The sequence below is a fragment of the Pygocentrus nattereri genome, chromosome 19, assembly GCF_015220715.1.
Source record: "Pygocentrus nattereri isolate fPygNat1 chromosome 19, fPygNat1.pri, whole genome shotgun sequence".
Taxonomy (NCBI): Eukaryota; Metazoa; Chordata; class Actinopteri; order Characiformes; family Serrasalmidae; genus Pygocentrus; species Pygocentrus nattereri.
Window position 1 is genome coordinate 38259387 of NC_051229.1, and position 21212 is coordinate 38280598.

At 40.0% G+C, this 21212-nt stretch overlaps 2 protein-coding genes across 4 annotated transcripts in view; both read left to right on the plus strand.

Moving 5' to 3' along the window:
- The first annotated feature begins 855 nt into the window (after positions 1-855).
- On the plus strand, positions 856-15798 carry LOC108414043 (serine/arginine-rich splicing factor 7-like). Of its 2 annotated transcripts, XR_001856827.2 has the most exons (9): positions 856-1028; positions 3682-3923; positions 4666-4842; positions 6162-6236; positions 6665-6703; positions 8675-8719; positions 8807-8893; positions 9599-10018; positions 15396-15798. XR_001856827.2 is itself a non-coding variant. In XM_017686813.2 (8 exons), the coding sequence occupies exons 2-8, from the start codon at positions 3694-3696 to the stop codon at positions 15463-15465; spliced, it is 723 nt and encodes a 240-aa protein (XP_017542302.1). In that variant the 5' UTR covers positions 856-1028; positions 3682-3693; the 3' UTR covers positions 15466-15798. The 2 variants fall into 2 exon arrangements, 1 of the variants encoding a protein (XP_017542302.1); XM_017686813.2 differs by lacking the exon at positions 9599-10018.
- Positions 15799-18384: 2586 nt separating this feature from the next.
- Positions 18385-21212, plus strand: part of hnrnpl2 (heterogeneous nuclear ribonucleoprotein L2) — a 19458-nt gene continuing 16630 nt past the window's right edge. For both annotated transcript variants that reach the window (XM_017686812.2, XM_037530989.1), the window contains exons 1-5: positions 18385-18530; positions 19577-19695; positions 19789-20026; positions 20132-20217; positions 21104-21200. In XM_017686812.2, coding sequence (XP_017542301.1) covers positions 18450-18530; positions 19577-19695; positions 19789-20026; positions 20132-20217; positions 21104-21200 — 621 coding nt within the window. In that variant the 5' untranslated portion in view covers positions 18385-18449. The remainder of the gene's footprint in view (positions 18531-19576; positions 19696-19788; positions 20027-20131; positions 20218-21103; positions 21201-21212) is intronic.

Below are 21212 nucleotides of genomic sequence, written 5' to 3' on the forward strand. Positions count from 1 at the left end.
AACAGTTTCCATCAGGGAGAACCGAGTGGCTCTGAAATCACTTTTTACACACAAGCAAAGTTTCAGTTTCAGATTTATTTACAACTTAGTTCCAAGTTTAAGTTGAATAAAAACTGGCTTTAAACTCAGGATCACAGATGAGCTCCTTTACTATGTTGATCTGTAGGCGTCTGTTCATAAACATAAACCAGCCCAAACTCATTTACTATAAAATGAAATGGTGTTTGTAGAAATTCAGAAAAAAGCCGCGTCAGTCTCGACTGCATATGTGGACATATTTCTATATTGAGCTCTATTTACACAAAGTTAGGTTAGTTCATCATTTATGTTGAACAGACTCTCCCAAAGTTTTACGCTGCTGCGCTGACGTTGAACCGCGTGCTGCACTGGGTCGGTATGACCAACAGGTCAAAACCAGCTCTAAACAAAGTGACCGCTGGGCCCTGATTGGTGCTCTGGCTTTGCGCTTCTTTCGTTTTGACATGTTACGTTTTTATAAACACAGAAACCAAAAGGAACGACAGATTTCTCAAAATGTAGGAGGAAAAAGTCGATATTAGACTCTGAAATGTAGTGGAGTGGAAGTAAAAAGTTGCACAAAATGGAAAAACTTCAGTTCAGATACCAAAAAACTATGTAAGTACAGAAAACAATTACATTTACTTTGATACTGTCCACCACTGGTAAATAAAATGGCTATATTTGTGTTGTAATAATAGTCACCTGGTTCCTTGTACCACCACAGACATCTGAGTCTTTGAGTCTAAATATCAACCGATACCGTGATATCGGGATAAATTCGGAAAATATCGCGCTATCGACGCGTATCAGTATCGCCCGATACCTCCCCGTGAGCCCTGAGGGCGCTTCCTGTTATTGACTCGCCTCGGAGAGAGCGCAGTTAACCCTGCTAACGCTTCTTTATGGCTGATATTGCTCGTTAGTTAAACTACCCTATTAGTTTGTCCGTTCTGCTCTGTTTAACTGTGTTTTTTGGAGAAACTGGATATAAAAGTCAGCTCAAAGAGGTGAGGTCCGTGATTATCGCCGTGTGATCGTACGTTAGCTGGCGGCTTTTAGCTTCGTGGCTATCCGTAAACATCCCGGTAGCCATCGCTGCGGATCACTCCATCACCCAAACCCGCTAAACCTCTGCTTTCACTCGAGAAACTGAAGATATTACAGAAAGATAAAGGCGTATGGACATTTTAAACACCGCTGGCTTAGGGTGTGTTTAAAGCTTTTCCCTGGTTCTCAGCCCTTTTTTGCTAGCTAACGCTAAGCTAACCTAGCCAGCTTGGTGATCAATAACCGCGAAAATGAACAGTGACACGGTGCTGCAGGTGTCTCTGTATGAAACATTCACATTAGAAACGCTCTTACATCTTATTTCAGCATGTATAAACGTTTAACACTGGGTTAATAATATTAATTATCTAGCTAGGTTAGCTTCTTATTCTAATTCCCCGTTCCACCTTAAACGGTGCAGCTGTTAACCTGCGTTTACAGACTTGTCAGCTACTGATAACTACAAATAAGCGTATTGCTTATGTCGGTGTAGATAAGTGCAGTCTTAAAAAGATATTTTTCCAAGGTTCTATAGTAGTTCTGCTTAGAACCATGAAATCTATATAGAACCGTTTGCATGCGTAAATGGTTCTTCAGGTGGATGGAGAATGTTTTTTTGTTTGGTTCTGCATAGAACCTTCATGAAAATGGCTCTACATAGCACCTGAAGGGTTCCTCTGTTGTATAGCTACAATCTGACATCGTAACAGTAGAGTAACCTGTTTTGGTGCTTCATAGAACCATACAGAACATATAATTGGTGCCACATAGAACCATACAGAACACAATTGGTGCTAAATAGAACCATACAGAACATATAATTGACACCACATAGAACCATACAGAACACAATTGGTGCTACATAGAACCATACAGAATATATAATAGGTGCCACATAGAACCATACAGAACACATAATTGGTGTTACATAGAACCATACAGAACACATAATTGGTGCTACATAAAACCATACAGAGCACATAATTGGTGCCACATAGAACCATACAGAACACATAATTGGTGTTACATAGAACCATACAGAACACAATTGGTGCTACATAGAACCATACAGAATATATAATAGGTGCCACATAGAACCATACAGAGCACATAATTGGTGCCACATAGAACCATACAGAACACATAATTGGTGCTACATAAAACCATACAGAGCACATAATTGGTGCTACATAGAACCGTACATAACACAAAATTGATGCCACGTAGAACCATACAGAACACCTAATTGGTGCTACATAGAACCGTACATAACACATAATTGGTGTTACATAGAACCATACAGAACACATAATTGGTGCCACATAGAACCATACAGAACACATAATTGGTGCTACATAGAACCGTACAGAACACCTAATTGGTGCTACATAGAACCGTACATAACACATAATTGGTGTTACATAGAACCATACAGAACACATAATTGGTGTTACATAGAACCATACAGAACACATAATTGGTGCCACATAGAACCATACAGAACACATAATTGGTGCTACATAGAACCGTACAGAGCACATAATTGGTGCTACATAGAACCATACATAACACATAATTGGTGCCACATAGAACCATACAGAACACATAATTGGTGTTACATAGAACCATACAGAACACATAATTGGTGCTACATAGAACCGTACAGAGCACATAATTGGTGCTACATAGAACCATACATAACACATAATTGGTGCCACATAGAACCATACAGAACACATAATTGGTGCTACATAGAACCGTACATAACACATAATTGGTGTTATATAGAACCGTACAGAACACATAATTGGTGCTACATAGAACCGTACAGAGCACATAATTGGTGTTATATAGAACCATACAGAACACATAATTGGTGCCACATAGAACCATACAGAACACATAATTGGTGCTACATAGAACCGTACAGAGCACATAATTGGTGCTACATAGAACCATACATAACACATAATTGGTGCCACATAGAACCATACAGAACACATAATTGGTGTTACATAGAACCATACAGAACACATAATTGGTGCTACATAGAACCGTACAGAGCACATAATTGGTGCTACATAGAACCATACATAACACATAATTGGTGCCACATAGAACCATACAGAACACGTAATTGGTGCTACATAGAACCGTACATAACACATAATTGGTGTTATATAGAACCATACAGAACACATAATTGGTGCTACATAGAACCATACAGAACACACAGAGAACCGTGTAGACATGGATTGGTTGTATTTAGAGCTCATGGTTCTAAATTGAATTATTCTATATACTGAAGAAGCGTTTTTTACGAGTGTAGCTAAATGTTATGAACGCTGTGGTAGTAATAATAATAATTGATATTGTTATCATAACAATAATTATTATTATTTCTGCAGTACGTTTTCAAACCGAATACAGAAATCAGGATAGCTTTGAAATGTAATAAAAGAAGCAAAGCGAAAATTCATTAAAACAGTATAAATTATAGAGAACCAGTATTAAATGATGCAGCCAGTACAATTCTAAAGTTAAAAACACGTTCAGCTGTTTTTAAACTTGGGGCAGGTTTGCCAAATGCTTTTTAATTCTTCCTTTTCGCAGATAAGGAGAGGGATGTCGTACTACTCCTCGTCATCATCTCGCGGGTCCTCCCGCAACTTGGAATGCAAAGTGTATGTTGGAGATTTGGGCAGCGGAGCAGCTAAAGGCGAGCTGGAGAGAGCTTTCAGCTACTACGGCCCTCTGCGCAGCGTCTGGGTGGCGAGGAACCCACCCGGTTTCGCCTTTGTGGAATATGAAGATGCCCGGGATGCAGAGGATGCTGTGAAGGGAATGGATGGAAAGTAGGTAGTTTGTATGTGCGGTCACTGTTCTGAAGTTTCCGGGATCCAGGAATTGGCAGACACAAAGAAAATGATTTTATTATTGTAAAGTCCAAACAAGGATCCGTTTAAATAAATAATCCACCAAAAATCTAATTTACACAAGAACATGATGCTGAGTATTATCTGGGCTGTTTCACCAGTGGATGGAGATGTTATCCCTAAGAATGCAGCAATATGGGAAATATGGGAAATATCCAATATATTACATGCACATATCAGCCAATGCCTCTGAAAATATCTGATATTTACATGTACATATTTTTACATTTTGGGCACAGAGTGTTATTCAAATCAATTCAATGAGGCTCAAGTCTGCTTCCTGTTCGCCAGATTTTTCCATGCCCACTGCACCATTTAAGGTGGAATAGGAAAATTCGAACAAGAAGCTGACTTCAGCTTCACGTGGTTTAAACTATCAAAATATCCCGCCAGTTTTTGTCTTCTGAATGAGCCGACCAAAGGGCTGAGTAGCTGCAAGTCTTGTTTGTGCGCGCAGTGCTGTGAGAGACTACAGCGTTGCCTGAACGTTACAATACATACAATAATCATGTCGTCAGATTGATTTTGAATATAAGCTGAATACCAATAATATTTAAAAAAGGAAATATCGGCCAATACTAGTATAATTCTGATGTCACTGTGTGTCCCTAGTCATCACACCTGTTTTTCATGTTCTGCGTCTCATGTTCCACGTTTTCAGGGTTCTCTGCGGATCTCGGATTCGTGTGGAGCTGTCCACGGGTATGTCCCGCAAGAGCCGATACGGCCGACCAAGCCGCCGCCCGTTTGACCCAAGTGATCGATGCTATCAGTGCGGAGACAGGGGCCACTATGCCTACGACTGCTATCGCTTCAGTAAAAGGGGACGCCGGAGCAGGTACAGACTTCCTTTCTGACAGTCTTTCTCTACTGTATTCTGCTATATTCTACTGTATGTCGTGCTGTAACATTCCCTACTGTATTCTGTTATTCTGTATACTCTATTATATTCCATTATACATGCTCTGTTGTAATCTAGTGTACTTTATTGTCTACTAAGCTCAATTGTACTGTATTGCCTATCATGCTCGATTGTGTTGTATCGTACACTGATGTGCCAAAAGTCATGGGATAGCAATATGTAAATTGATTATGAAGTGGTGTTACCTCAGGGCACAGCTTGGGCACTCCCAGACCTGTATAAGTTGTGAGTTATCTTGTAGGTAAGGTTGAATAGTGGCCAGCATACTGATGGCAAGGTGATATGAATTCAAACGAGGCATGATGGTGGGTGCCAACTTGAGTTGTCGGGTTGCTGCACTTCACCAAGCTATCGGGGGTCCTACATGAAACTAGTTCCTGTCCCATGACATGGCACGGCTATATATATAGTATTAAAATATAAATTATCCTTCATATCATATATTGTTATTGTATTAATATTTTTATCCTGTGGATCTCATAAATGTTGTGGATAAAGCTGGGCAAAAAAACAAAAATGTAACATCAGAATTAAAGCTGCAACTACCAATTCTTTTTCATTAATTTCTCGATTTATCGATTACTTGTTTGGTCTATAAACTGACAGAAAATGGTGAAAAATGTCAATCATTTTTTCCCAAAGCCCAAGATGATGTCCTCAAATATCTTTTCTTGTCCACACCCCAAAGATACTCAGTTTGGTGTCACCGAGGACTAAAGAAACCAGAAAATATTCAAGGCATAAATCAAAGAGTATTTCCTTTTTTTTCCCATTAAAAATGTACTCGAACTGATTATTCAACTACCAAAATAGTTGCAGATTAACTTAATAGTCAACAACTAATCGATTAATTGTTGCAGCTCTAATCAGAATACTTGAAACCTTTGTTTACAATGGGCTGTACGATACATAAAATGCAATGTGCCTTAAAGGCAGTTAGATTTGTATACATTACACATTGTCATATGGAGCGCTTGAATCTGGACTAGAACTAACTAAGTTCACCGCCCTATCGAAAGACATTGACAGCTTCCAGATGATGTAAAGTAGTTTCCTGTGTTAAAATGACTGTGGGTTTGATAGTAACTGTGGCACCATGGAAGAGGAATGAAGTGTTTAGAGGTGGCAAAAATAAGCACGTTCAAAAGTCTCAGTTCAGCTGTTCGTTTTCAGTCTGTAACGATTCTACAAAACTCTTTCGGCTGCACTTCCCTTGTTTTGTTTTTCTCTCACAGGTCCCGATCTCGGTCCAGGTCCAGGTCAAGAGGCCGACGCAACCGCTCGCGCTCTCGAAGTCGCAGCAATGACCGGTTAGAGATTTCATCATTATTTTCTAACTGAAGTATGTGGAATAGCTACTCTAATATAAGATGAACTCTTCTTTGCAATATAGTAGTTATGAGGTATTGAGAAGTGTTAAGTAAGAATTAACTGGGTGGCCCATGACAATTCCAGAAGGAGCTGTATTACTCTGCCAAATATTTCCTTCCTTTTGTCGCTCAGTGTTTCGTTTGGACCCTGGATAAAGGGCATTTTACTCTTCAGTTGGTGTTGTAATGCATAAACTGTTGTATTGAAATGGTTTATTAACATTAAACCCTCTAAAACTAAACCCTCTAGAGCTTGTGCAGGTCCAGCTTGCGTCATGTTGATTTGGGGTGAACCAGCAAATAATATATTTATATATTAATATATAATATATGATGCCAGCATTTTCTTTTTCTTTGTGTTTTCATAGGAGATACCGTTCTCCATCTTATTCGAAGCGCAAGAGCAGGTAAGCTGCCAGCGAGGTAACAGTGGCAGTAGCTGCCATTATGTCAAGCAAAGGGATTTCATAGCGGTTCCTGAATCTTTTATAGTAGATACAGAATAATATATAGTACTTACTGAGCAATTCGTAGATGCTGAATAATTCATGGCAATTACTGTATAATTCATAGTTTATATTGAAAAATTCATATTAGATATTGAATAGGTCATTATCACTATGAAATAATCCATAGTAGATACAGTAATAATACAGTAGTAATTTAACTCTGTTCCATGTATTAATCAGAGATGATCACTTTATGCAAGCATGAGTCATTTAAGGACTAGCCTTCTAGAGTTGAAAGCTGAATAATTCATAATAAATGCTGAATAATACCTAGTAATTACTGGATAAGTCATAGTATATGTTGAATAATTCATAGTAGATGCTGTATAACTTATAGTTGATATTGAGTCATAGATACTGAATAGTACGTCATAGATATAATTCTTAATATTAATAAGTGCTTAATAAGTTTTCAAAGTAGGCATAGGCCTTAAATATACAACCCCAATTCCAATGAAGTTGGGATGTTGTGTAAAACATAAATAAAAACAGAATACGATGATTTGCAAATCATTTTCAATCTATATTCAGTTGAATACACTACAAAGACGAGATATTTAATGTTCAAATGGATAAACTTTATTGTTTTTTGCAAATATTCACTCATTTTGAATTTGATGCCTGCAACACGTTCCAGAGAAGTTGGGACAGGGGCAACAAAAGACTGGGAAAGTTGAGGAATGCTCAAAAAACACCTGTTTGGAACATTCCACAGGTGAACAGGTTGATTGGAAACAGGTGAGGGTCATGATTGGGTATAAAGGGAGCGTCCCTGAAAGGCTCAGTCGATCACAAGAGAGGACGGGCGAGGTTCACCACTTAGTGAACAGCTGCGTGAGCAAATAGTCCAACAGTTTAAGATCAACGTTTCTCAACGTGCAACTGCAGGAATTTAGGGATTTCATCATCTACAGTCCATAATATCATCAGAAGATTCAGAGAATCTGGAGAAATCTCTGCAAGTAAGCGGCAAGGCAGAAAACCAGCACTGAACGCCCGTAACGAGTCCACATTTCACACTGTTTCTGGAAATCTTGGACGTCGTGTCCTCCGGGCCAAAGAGGAAAAGGACTGTCTGGATTGTTTTCAGCACAAAGTTCAAAAGCCAGCATCTCTGATGGTGTGGGGGGTGTTAGTGCCCATGGCAGGGGTAACCTGCACATCTGTGAAGGCCCCATTAATGCTGAAAGGTACATACAGGTTTTGGAGCAACATCTGCTGCCATCCAAGCAGCGTCTTTTTCAGGGACGTCCTGCTTATTTCAGCAAGACGATGCCGAGCCACATTCTGCACGTGTTACAACAGCGAGGCTTCGTAGTAAAAGAGTGCGGGTACTAGACTGGCCTGCCTGCAGTCCAGACCGTCTCCCATTGAAAATGTGTGGCGCGTTATGAAGCTCAAAATATGACAGCGGAGACCCCCGGACTGCTGAGCAGCTGAAGCTGGACATCAAGCAGGAATGGGAAAGAATTCCACCTACAAAGCTTCAACAATCAGTGTCCTCAGTTCCCAAACGCTTATTGAGTGTTAAAGGAAAGGTGATGTAACTCAGTGGGAAACACGCCGCTGTCCCAACTTCTCTGGAACGTGTTGCAGGCATCAAATTCAAAATAAGTGAATATTTACAAAAAACAATAAAAGTTTATCCGTTTGAACATTAAATATCTCGTCTTTGTAGTGTATTCAATTGAATATAGGTTGAAAATGATTTGCAAATCATCGTATTCTGTTTTTATTTATGTTTTACACAACGTCCCAACTTCATTGGAATTGGGGTTGTACTTGTGTGTTTTAGTAAATGAAGGTCATCTTGAGCTCAGTATCAATCAACTTGAACAAACTAACTTTCCTTCTGTCCTAACCGTTAAGGTCTGGTTCTCCAGCCCGCTCTAAGTCTAGGACTCCGGTTCGGAGGTAAGGCATCAGTCCATGACCGTTACCAGTTGTTATGCTCTGTGTGAACCAGTCCTTACTTCAGAATTGGGTTTGTTTTCCTTTCAGTCGCTCTCGATCTCGCTCTCGCTCCAGATCGGCCTCCCGCTCTCGTTCTCGATCCAGGTCCCGCTCTCCCAGCCCCAAGAGGGACAGGTAGTTGTTTATGTTCTTTGCGATTTCTGCAACCATTTCATATCTACTTTACCTTGTAATTCTTCTGTGATGCTTCAGTTGTTTAATTATTTAAAAGCATGTTGTTTGTCTATGATAAATGAAATGATGTGGATTAGAATGTATTTTAGACCCATTTCTTTTACAGATTAAGACATACACGAACAGCTAGATTAGATGAACTTGCTTCTTATAGCTGTAGAGTTTGGTTTAGTCCACCATACATGCACACAGGAAGGCCGGCTTACACCAGAGGTAAGCCAGCCTGACTACGCAGATGGACGACCTTCGGCGGAGATGGACGGACCCAGCAGTTGCAGGGAAAGCGGAAAATTAGAAGTTAGGGATTTTGACCAACTCCAGAAAACAAGCCCAGCTCATTGCTATCATATTTAAACTTCTGTAAAGTGGCTGGGGATCCTCACCCAGTCTACGATGACCTGTCCACGCCCATGCTTAGATGCAGAGCTAACTCACATACATACTTCTAAAAGCTAGTAGTTTTTAGGGTGGTAGAGGGAGGGGCGTGTGATAAAACTTGGGGAATCTTCTCTTCTCTCTTCTCCCTCAGATTCAGTCTCATGTTGCTTAGCTACAGTTCGCAAATCTCCAAAAACAAAAAACAAAAATGTCATGATCAGACTCCGGTGACCAATTGCTGCAGGCTGTTCTTGTTTTTTTCTAAAGAGTGTGGGAGTCGACGGCTCAAGCACTGACCAGGGTTCATCCTTGCCGTGTTAAGCGTCCTCCAGGAGGGTGACAAAAGAGCTTACCTGAGATCAGCCTCCGCCACGGTGATTTAAAGAGGTCGTCCGACGCACAATTCTGACGAGACGCCTCCTGCGCGTACACAAACAGTTGTTCCACCCACCCCACTCCTATCCCTGAACCCATGCACTACTACTACTCCTACTACTGCAGACCAGAATGCCCCCCTTCCCTCCAAAGCTCCGCCTTCTTGCTTAGCTTCTGAGAAGGGTGTGTGAGAGAGAGAGAGAGAGGAGAGAGAGCTGGCGAGAGATCAGACTTCAAGACCCTCCGAGTGTGTCTTCGAGTTCTAGCATCCGTCGCTTCTCTGTATGTTGTTTCCGCCACTGTCTCCTAAAGGTAACCAAAACCCAAGAGTTAATGTCCTTCTTGATATGAGCCCTGGTTATAGTTTAAAAAAAGAAACACACAGATTTTTTTGTAAACATTTGCTTAATATTGAGCGTGTGCGCAGCATGCACTGATTAACACCGCTGTGAGTGAGTGAGAGAATCAGAAAACCTCTCTGCTTCAATACTGTCTTGAACACGCCCTCGTCGACTTGCTCTGATAACTTCTTAAGCGATGTTCCATTGCTGTATTAGCCAGAGATGTTCACAAGTCATTTCATGCAAGCACAAATTAATTAAGGACTCATCTGATTCTAGTTACAAATCAGTGAAGGACTAGTCTGAGTCGAGTTGTGAATCAGTGAAGGACTAGTCCGAGTCGAGATGAAAATCAGTGAAGGACTAGTCCGAGTCGAGTTGAGAATCAGTGAAGGACTAGTCCGAGTCGAGTTGAGAGTCAATGAAGGACTAGTCCGAGTCAAGTTGAAAATCAGTGAAGGACTAGACCGAGTCGAGTTGTGAATCAGTGAAGGACTAGTCCGAGTCGAGTTGAGAATCAGTGAAGGACTAGTCCGAGTCGAGTTGAGAGTCAATGAACGACTAGACCGAGTCGAGTTGAGAATCAATGAAGGACTAGACCGAGTCGAGTTGTGAATCAGTGAAGGACTAGTCCGAGTCGAGTTGAGAATCAGTGAAGGACTAGTCCGAGTCGAGTTGAGAGTCAATGAACGACTAGACCGAGTCGAGTTGAGAATCAATGAAGGACTAGTCCGAGTCGAGTTGTGAATCAGTGAAGGACTAGTCCGAGTCGAGTTGAGAGTCAATGAACGACTAGACCGAGTCGAGTTGAGAATCAGTGAAGGACTAGACCGAGTCGAGTTGTGAATCAGTGAAGGACTAGTCCGAGTCGAGTTGAGAGTCAGTGAACAACTAGACCGAGTCGAGTTGAGAATCAGTGAAGGACTAGTCTGAGTCGAGTTGTGAATCAGTGAAGGACTAGTCCGAGTCGAGTTGAGAGTCAATGAACGACTAGACTGAGTCGAGTTGAGAATCAGTGAAGGATTAGACCGAGTCGAGTTGAAAATCAGTGAAGGACTAGTCCGAGTCGAGTTGTGAATCAGTGAAGGACTAGACCGAGTCGAGTTGAAAATCAGTGAAGGACTAGTCCGAGTCGAGTTGTGAATCAGTGAAGGACTAGTCCGAGTCGAGTTGAAAATCAGTGAAGGACTAGTCCGAGTCGAGTTGTGAATCAGTGAAGGACTAGTCCGAGTCGAGTTGAGAGTCAATGAACGACTAGACCGAGTTGAGTTGAAAATCAGTGAAGGACTAGACCGAGTCGAGTTGTGAATCAGTGAAGGACTAGTCTGAGTTGAGTTGAAAATCAGTGAAGGACTAGTCCGAGTCGAGTTGAAAATCAGTGAAGGACTAGACCGAGTCGAGTTGAAAATCAGTGAAGGACTAGTCCGAGTCGAGTTGAGAGTCAATGAACGACTAGACTGAGTTGAGTTGAAAATCAGTGAAGGACTAGACCGAGTCGAGTTGTGAATCAGTGAAGGACTAGTCTGAGTTGAGTTGAAAATCAGTGAAGGACTAGTCCGAGTCGAGTTGTGAATCAGTGAAGGACTAGTCCGAGTCGAGTTGAGAGTCAATGAACGACTAGACCGAGTTGAGTTGAAAATCAGTGAAGGACTAGACCGAGTCGAGTTGTGAATCAGTGAAGGACTAGTCTGAGTTGAGTTGAAAATCAGTGAAGGACTAGTCCGAGTCGAGTTGAAAATCAGTGAAGGACTAGACCGAGTCGAGTTGAAAATCAGTGAAGGACTAGTCCGAGTCGAGTTGAGAGTCAATGAACGACTAGACTGAGTTGAGTTGAAAATCAGTGAAGGACTAGACCGAGTCGAGTTGTGAATCAGTGAAGGACTAGTCTGAGTTGAGTTGAAAATCAGTGAAGGACTAGTCCGAGTCGAGTTGTGAATCAGTGAAGGACTAGTCCGAGTCGAGTTGAGAGTCAATGAACGACTAGACCGAGTTGAGTTGAAAATCAGTGAAGGACTAGACCGAGTCGAGTTGTGAATCAGTGAAGGACTAGTCTGAGTTGAGTTGAAAATCAGTGAAGGACTAGTCCGAGTCGAGTTGAAAATCAGTGAAGGACTAGTCCGAGTCGAGTTGAAAATCAGTGAAGGACTAGACCGAGTCGAGTTGTGAATCAGTGAAGGACTAGTCTGAGTTGAGTTGAAAATCAGTGAAGGACTAGTCTGAGTTGAGTTGAAAATCAGTGAAGGACTAGTCCGAGTCGAGTTGAAAATCAGTGAAGGATTAGACCGAGTCGAGTTGAGAGTCAATGAACGACTAGACCGAGTCGAGTTGAGAATCAACGAAGGACTAGTCTGAGTCAAGAATCAATGAAGGACTAGTCCGAGTCGAGAATCAATGAAGGACTAGTCTGAGTCAAGAATCAATGAAGGACTAGTCCGAGTCGAGAATCAATGAAGGACTAGTCTGAGTCGAGAATCAATGAAGGACTAGTCTGAGTCGAGAATCAATGAAGGACTAGTCTGAGTCGAGAATCAATGAAGGACTAGTCTGAGTCAAGAATCAATGAAGGACTAGTCTGAGTCGAGTTGAGAATCAATGAAGGACTAGTCTGAGTCGAGAATCAATGGACTAGTCTGAGTCAAGAATCAATGGACTAGTCTGAGTCGAGAATCAATGAAGGACTAGTCTGAGTCGAGAATCAATGAAGGACTAGTCTGAGTCAAGAATCAATGAAGGACTAGTCTGAGTCGAGAATCAATGGACTAGTCTGAGTCGAGAATCAATGGACTAGTCTGAGTCGAGAATCAATGAAGGACTAGTCCGAGTCGAGTTGTGAATCAGCGAAGGACTAGTCTGAGTCGAGTTGAAAATCAGTGAAGGACTAGTCCGAGTCGAGTTGTGAATCAGCGAAGGACTAGTCTGAGTCAAGAATCAATGAAGGACTAGTCCAAGTCAAGAGTTAATTGAGTGCTAGTTCCAAGTTGAGTAGTGCATCCAATGAGGGCTATTTAAAGTGGAGTTACTAGTCAATTAAAGACTTGTCGGATTTGAAAATACCTTTACATTTTATACTAGGTCATTCACAAGCATGTAATTTTGTTCTTGAGTAGTATTTTACCAATTTTACATACTTTTACTCAAGTATAGAAGCACTGTACTTGGTCCACATAAGTATCTGGATGTAAATATCTGTCCAGGACCATTTTTTGCAAACAGAATTTTTTAAATCAGTTATCTGTTTATACTGATATGCTCATATCCTCTTAGAACTCATTGTCCCCTTGTCCAAGTAGGGGCTGTGCTTGTCATGAGATGAATTCGACGAGGGCACATTTAACAGTATTGAGACGGAGGGAGAGTCTGCATGTGAAAGTAAGCCGCACATGCAGCGCTGTGTGTCTGTATGTTTGTGTGTTTCAGTTATCTAACCCTGGTTTTAGGGCTTCTTTGGGTTTTTCTGACATGAAAGAGGGATTCCAGCTATAGTAATTAGAGGACATGTTCCTGGTGGTATTGTTAAAGAAGAGAGAATGAGGGATTTTTTTGTGTAGATGGGTCGTGAACATATGAGATCAGTGCTCTTGGGTTCTGAACTGTCATGAGATGAAGCACTCTTGATGCTCACGGTCAACAGCAGCCTGCAAACTCAGACTCGCTTGAAGCAAGTCGTCTTCTTTATTCTGTGTTTTGAAGTTACTCTCAGCTCTGTCCCTGTTCTTTTATACTGTAGTTTAAGAAGATTCTGCTCTAAATTAATCAGAAGGCAGGTAGAAAATTTTTAAAGGGTCCATATCACACATTTTTCGTGTGTGCGTGTGTGTGTAGTGGGACTTCAAGCAACAAAAAAAAGTCGTAATTAATTTCTTATAATTTTGGTATGAGTGGGTGATGCTAAACTTCGGTAGGTTGAATACGTGTATACATGTAAATATGTTCATTTTTGTGACATCAACAAATATAAAACAGCGTTTTTGCAGCTGTCTTTCTGTGCGTAGACTGGGGAGTGAGCTGTACGGTTTGACACCTACATCCTACGTCAAACTGTTATTTTAATATGCATGAAAAAGATATGGGCCCTTTAAGCTTGAGGTAGCAGTTTTAGTGTTGTCTGAATTAAGCATGTGTTTCTTTTAGTAATCGATAAAGAAATGCACCGATTACTTAGGAGGTTAGACAGAAAAACTATGAAAATCAAATGAACAAAATGTAGAAAAAAGGATGTAGATCAAAATTATATTAAGAATAATTTAACACACTATAAAACAATTGAATATACAAAAATAATCATACCTAATACGGATAGTTCAGGGAAGGTACATGCAAATAAAAACTTTTGGTCACCTGATTTAACAAAAATAATCGATTAAAATTTACTTTAAGCATGTTCATCTGCTTATTGATTACTTTGAATGAAAAATATATATGCAGGTCATTAGCCTGCCGGATAAAGCGGTGTGAACATTCTCCACAAGGGGGAGCCATTCGTGCTGCTTTAGTGTATGTCACTGAAAGAGAGAAAACACAACAGCAGGATTGCACAAACGCTTGTAGTCGCAAATTGTATGTATTTAAAGTAAAAGTGCATGATTTTAGCTATAAACACATGTATGATTACTCATTGCTATAAACATGTGTATAATTGTTTAAGTAAACATCAAAATAATTGCTCAATTTTGGTATCACTAATATAATTGATAGTGACTGTCCTAGTTTCCTGTTTTCTCTGTGCACATCAGCAGCAGTTGATTTAATTTAATGAAGGATAGTTTTGATAAACTAGATGTTGGGTGATGATTGTAAATGTACACCTAATCATGAGGATAGTTCGTGGCTGTTTATTCTAATGTTAATGTTTATTTGTACAAGCAAATAATTTACTTTATGGAAGTAAATTTATATACCCTTATTGTTTTGCGTTAAGATTAAGAGACCCTTATTAGTCCCACAACGAGGAAATTTCACCCATCTGTGAAGTGAAACACCACATACACACTAGTGAACACACACACACGAGCACACTTGCCCAGAGCGGTGGGCAGCCCTACCCGCAGCACCCAGGGAGCAGTTGTTCCCTAACCTTCAGCCCATGACTGCCCCACTATATACATAGAGAATTTTTCTGCTGCTGATCCATTTTACAGATCAAAGAAATCCAGTTGAGCTGATTGACAGCCCTAGTCAGACTATTTACTCAGTGAAGGATTTCCAGAGTATAGTTGAGAGAGTATAGTCTTGTAGCAGAGCCGTTAAAGGAGAGCAGGGGTGGAGCTGCGAAAGGTTTCTTGAATGGCTGTGGCTTTGTGTCGAATACACGTTCTCTGCACTGAATCTGCTATTTCTGTCTGTTCCAGCCGCTCCAGATCCCCCAGCCAGAAAAACAGCCCCACCCCTGGAGACGAGCGGCAGGAGAAGAACCCCTAACCCAAATGACTTCCCTTCCTTACCTTCTTATCTCACTTAGCTTTCTTCTCCTCTACTTTCTGTCGTATGACGTTTCGGTTTCATTGAGTTTTCCTTTTTTTTTTTTTTGTTTCCCGTTACATGAAAGTAGTAGCCGAGTATATTTTTGCTCTTTAATTATGCATTTTTGTATTTTTCTGTCTTACATAGTGATTGGAATGAAATGACAGTAGGTATAAAAGGGCTATTTTTTTGTTTTCACTCTTTTTTTTTATTTTACCCCCCTGGTTGGTTTGTAGATGTACACTGGAAACGAACAAAAACCGAATAAAGAGTTCATGGCATGATGTGAAAGAATTTGGTTCTCGAGTGGACGAATGGAGAACGAAGGAAAGCTTGTGTGAAGTGGAAATTTATCCGCTTGCTTTGTTTACATTTCATACACACAGACCTCAGTATGAGCAAACGGGTTATTTCAGATGAAGTACTGTAATATTGATTAATCTATATTGGCAGATTGTTCTAGACAAGCATATTTGCAGGATCCCAGAAATGCAGTAGATTTCTTTTGTTTTCATGATGAAATGTTACCGGAAACCTGGATCAGATCATGATTCCCATAGAGTCATTCCGAGCAGTTTGGTGTGAAATGCTCCAGTCTAAAAAACCTAGAGATTGCTATATTTGTGTTGTAGTCATGTCAGTGGTGTCAGTCACCACCACTGTAAAGACATGTTTACAGTCAACCATTACACCAAACACTGAATTATGCAGAAATAATAATAATAATAAAAAAGATTGATTTCTCCTTTAACATAGTGGCTTCTAAACTTTCCACAGATGCCTTCACGTGACCTGTTTAGCCCTTTCTTGGGTTAATTTACTGTTTTGAAATCAAGAAGAGGCGTAAATCTGGATCACTGTCTGAAACCTCACACGCTGGGTCAGAAGTGTGTGGTAGTGACGGGTTACATTCATTCAGTTGCATATAATTAAGTAATCAAGTGCACTAGAATGTTTTTACATTTTAATTATTATTTTTTCTTATTAAAGTGGATTAAAAGCACAAGACTGGTCTTATAGATGCATCATGAAAAATTCCATTGTGGTTTTCTAAGGATTTTTTTTTCTCAATTTTTCAAAACTGATAATTCAGTGTTTGAGTTAAACAGATGAGTGATTTGGTGTGAAATGGTTGATTGTAGAGACTCCACAGCCAGTTTATTTACTAGCCAAAACCACCAGCGAGCCTACAAGTGTTTCCTGACTTCTATATAAAACATTGATGATGGTAAAATAGTGGAAAATCAGAAATAATGTTTTTATTTTTTTTCTACTGCTTTGCATGTGCTTTTGTTTTAGAACCAAAACGATCGTAAAACAGCGTCTCAGTCATCAGGCAGTGCATTCATAAACATTTCATGTAGGAACTTTCTGTGAGGAGCTTTTAGAGGTGGACGTCTGGTTCCTATCACCTGTCTAGAATGGAGCATTTCACACCAAAGCCCTCTGAACGACTCTGTTTACACCTTTGTGCAATTGATGTGTAAATTATGCAAAAATGTAGAAGAAGTGGCGGAGTTTTGTACTTTTAGTCTAGTTGCATACGAACAATTTACTTTCAGTGCCGTGATTATTTCACGGAAGTAACAGGCCAGTCTGCTCTACTCACTTCTGATTGTGGTTTTAGAGAATTAAATTCTCTTATATTCCCAGAATTTAAAGCTATTTTACGTTGGGAAAATGTTCTGGAGTTCATTTGAATGCCAACTTTAAATGTATTGTCTGTAATTACAACCTACTCCACTCTAAATACAAGCACACACCAATTCTGGACATATTCATAAAACAACATTCTAGCAGATAAATTAGAACCAGTATTTTTAAAAATAATATTAAAACCTATGGATCCAATTATGCTCTTTTTAGAGTTCAGCATGCTTTACTAAGTGGTTTCTAACTACAAAACCCACAGTATACTCAGAAAAGCACATTGTGATGTCATATGGTGATGTTTACACACAAATATGTGTGTGTGTGTGTGTATATATATATATATAAATATATATATATATATATGTATATATATATATAATATGTATATTGCTGTTGGAAGAAAACCATGTATTTCCATTTTTCACGTTTTTTTTTTCAGTTTTTGACATAATTTGAAAAAGCCTGTTGTCCTTTGCGTTATGTGTAAATTTCATGATGAATGGACTAAAATAACTGACCCAAAGTGTCCTGGAAAAAAATGTGGTTCCATTGACTTACACTAACAGTAAAGGTTTTTTCCTTTTCCTGTAAAGTTACTATCTTGGAGATACAATGTTTTGTTCCGACAACAGCAAGATATATGATATATATATATATATATATATATATGTGTGTGTGTGTGTGTGTGTGTGTGTGTGTGTGTGTGTGTGTGTGTAATGGGACTTCAAGCAACAAAAACAGTCTTGTAATTTTGGTATGAGTGGGTGATGCTAAACACTATATATATATATATATATATATATATATATATATATATATATATATATATATATATATATATATATAAAAGTGGAATGCACATAGCAGAAAAAAGACTGCTAGGGGTTCAAACAATTCACAGGTCTTTAATGTTTTAGTATTGACTAAAGCAGAAATACTAGGTAGATACAAATTTAAAAAGGAGAACGCTTATTAAATGTACTTGAAATTTTGCCAAAAGTATAATAAGGTGCTCTTCAGAACAGACTCTTCTTCCTTTTCCTTCACAGATATTAAAAACCCCGAATATCACATCTTCGTAAAATATTTTATTCTCTGCGTTTCCAACAACCGATGGGGAGAATCTGCAGTAGCCAATCAGGGAGCGCTCCGTGACGTTGTATGCTTGCCAGTGGGCGTCTGTGTCAGCGGTTCCCTCCAATAGAAGGTGGCTGTGGGCGGGTCCACGGGTCCCCGTATATTTCGTCCATTTTCATTATCGCGCTGTGAGGAACGGCTAACGGGACGACATGGCTACGCAAGCGGCGCGGTACTACAGCGAGGGCGGCAGGGCGACCAAGCGCCAGAAAACTGACAACGACGGTGGAGTGGCAAGTGTCAGGGGTTCATGTCCTCCGGGGACGGGTTTGCGCTCTATGGCGCTTTTAGTTCCAAATAGTTTTTGAGGCTGAGCTCGGAAGAGCAGTTAGCCCGTTAGCTTGTAGCCATGACCCAGATTAGCTTCTAGCTTAGCGGTCTTTGTTTGGGTTTCCCCCCCCGGAGGGTTTAACGGTACTGGGCGCACAGACCTTCTCAGGAACGCTGCCTTAATTTAACGTTAGATCACTAAAACGGCAGAAATGCAGCCTTATGTTGCTTTGAAGGCTCCTACCCAGCAGGCCGGATGAATGAACGTAGCTTATGTGGCTATAGCGAGTTAGCAGTGCTTACTAGCCTGGAGTAGTCCCGCAGCTAATTTTCCGTTCCACCTTAAACAGTGCAGCGGTTATGTTCCTGCGTCTCAATGTGACCGGTGCACCTTTTAAGGTGGAACGGAAAATTCGACAAAAAGGACCTGGCGAATATGAAGCCAGCTTCAGGCCTGGTTCTTCAGGCCTGGTACTAAGCTATGTTGCTTGTTAATAACCAGATTAACGAATAGCCCCTTTTTATTAATGATTGATACACACATAACTAGCTAATAATGTTTAAGGTCGTTACTGTCCACCCAACTCAAGGTGCGTTAAAGGGGAATCCCACCCACTGTTTTAGAAAATGCGGTACAGTTCAGTGTTTGAGGTGTGAAATGGTTCAGATGGCTTTACAATGGTGGTGATGGGAACCAGACGTCGCCGTGACTACAACACATTTTATTTACCACCCAGAACCACCAGAGAACCTATACGAGTCTTCTGAGTGTTAATGTGGAATGTTGATGATGGGGGAATAGTGGAAAATTTGGAATAGTAAAGTTTTTAGGGACTGTTCTGCCTCGCCTTTACCTTTCTGGTTCCCATCAAAACTGATGTGAACTGGTCTCTGGTTACAATTTCACACCACTATAAATGACTTATTATGCGCTCAATTCCTGCATAATAATGCGGTTATTATTAGTGGGTGAAGTTGCCCTTTTCATTTCGACCATTCTGTTCTGCAGGAGGGCTACGATGACCCCCACAAACCTCTACCATCCCTTGTGGTCCACGTACGAGGGCTCGTGGATGGCGTTTTGGAAGCAGACCTCGTCGAAGCCCTTCAGGAGTTTGGAACCATTAGGTAATATGCGTGTTGTGACCTGCCTCGTTGTCTTTCCATGACTTTCCATCACTTTGAGGAATCGAGCCTTAAACTCCTTTCATATTTCTGTAGTTATGTAGTGCTGATGCCCCAGAAGCGCCAGGCCCTGGTGGAATATGAGGACATGAGCGGCTCTTGCAATGCCGTGACCTACGCCAATGACAACCAGATCTACATCGCTGGAAACCCTGCCTTTGTGAATTACTCGACCAGTCAGAAGATTTCCCGGCCTGGGAATCCCGACGACTCCCGCAGTGTTAATAACGTTTTGCTATTCACAATCATGAATCCTATTTATCCCATCACCACGGTAACGCACTGTCACTCACTCACATGTCTGTCTGTATGTTTATCCGATGATCATTAAGTTATCGTGTATTGTAATTTATTGATTTTTTTACTCTTTATCCGGCAGGATGTGCTATATACCATTTGCAACAACTGCGGTCCAGTTCAAAGAATCGTCATCTTCAGGAAAAACGGAGTCCAGGCCATGGTAGAATATCCTTTACGGCTGCTGGCTGAGCTTGTGAGGAGCAAATGAAAACTGTTTTAGATTTAAGTTTCCTTTTTATATTAGAAATTCAGTTTGAACAATCGAAAAAGTTACTAGTAATAGCACAAACGTCACATTTGAGCAATGCAAAGTTGAGTTAAATTAGATTTTATATAGTTGTACATTTTGCAGCATTTCCTCAAATCGTTTGAACATTTTTGATATCAGTTCTATATTGATATCAGTTCTATATCTAAAACAATAACAATATTGTTTTATTGAGTTTTAATAACCTAGATACTTAAAAAAAGAAAAAAAGATAAATTTTCACAAATAAAAATGTTCATTTTTATTACACTTTATAGATCTATGAGTCAATGTTGAGGTGGTACATCTATTAAATTCTGCAACATCTATTACAATTAAAATTCACCACAAACACACATAAGAATGGGACATCCTTTTAATGCATGTCTAATGGATAAAAACAATTAACAAAGTAGTTTTGGACAATTTATTTTAGTCTTTTCAGCATCAAAGTTTTTTTTTTTTTTAACCTGTGAATTAAAAACATTTTTTTTTTTATCCATATTAGGAAAAAAATCTCCTTTTTGGGTAAATTAACATGAATTTTATTAGTGTGGTGAACGTTAAAATTTTACAGGCTAAAATGGTTCCTACTAGCAAAAGTGGGAAAGTATAGAGTCCTTCTCTATAAAAAAAAAAAAGAAAATGATTTATTTTCAAAAACTTGTTAGTTTTACTTTGTTTGAATTCAGTTTGTCACATTTTCTCTTAAAATCTTAAACTGCTTGTCGTGCACATCTGTTTGAAGGTAGTTTCCGCCACTTGCTTGTTCTGTTAGGCTCTTATTTCCTTAATTATTCCCACATTTGATTCAGTCCAGAGTGCTCAGAGGGCCAAAGCCTCTCTGAATGGAGCAGATATATACTCGGGCTGCTGTACGCTCAAGATTGAGTACGCCAAGGTAAGTGAGGTT

Bases quoted from the DNA above. Each gene is read 5' to 3' on its own strand.
- LOC108414043 (XM_017686813.2), top strand. From the start codon at position 3,694: ATGTCGTACTACTCCTCGTCATCATCTCGCGGGTCCTCCCGCAACTTG. The intron at 6,704-8,674 runs GTAAGCTGCCAG...CTAACCGTTAAG, and splicing joins TATTCGAAGCGCAAGAGCAG to GTCTGGTTCTCCAGCCCGCT. The intron at 8,720-8,806 runs GTAAGGCATCAG...TTTTCCTTTCAG, and splicing joins TCTAGGACTCCGGTTCGGAG to TCGCTCTCGATCTCGCTCTC.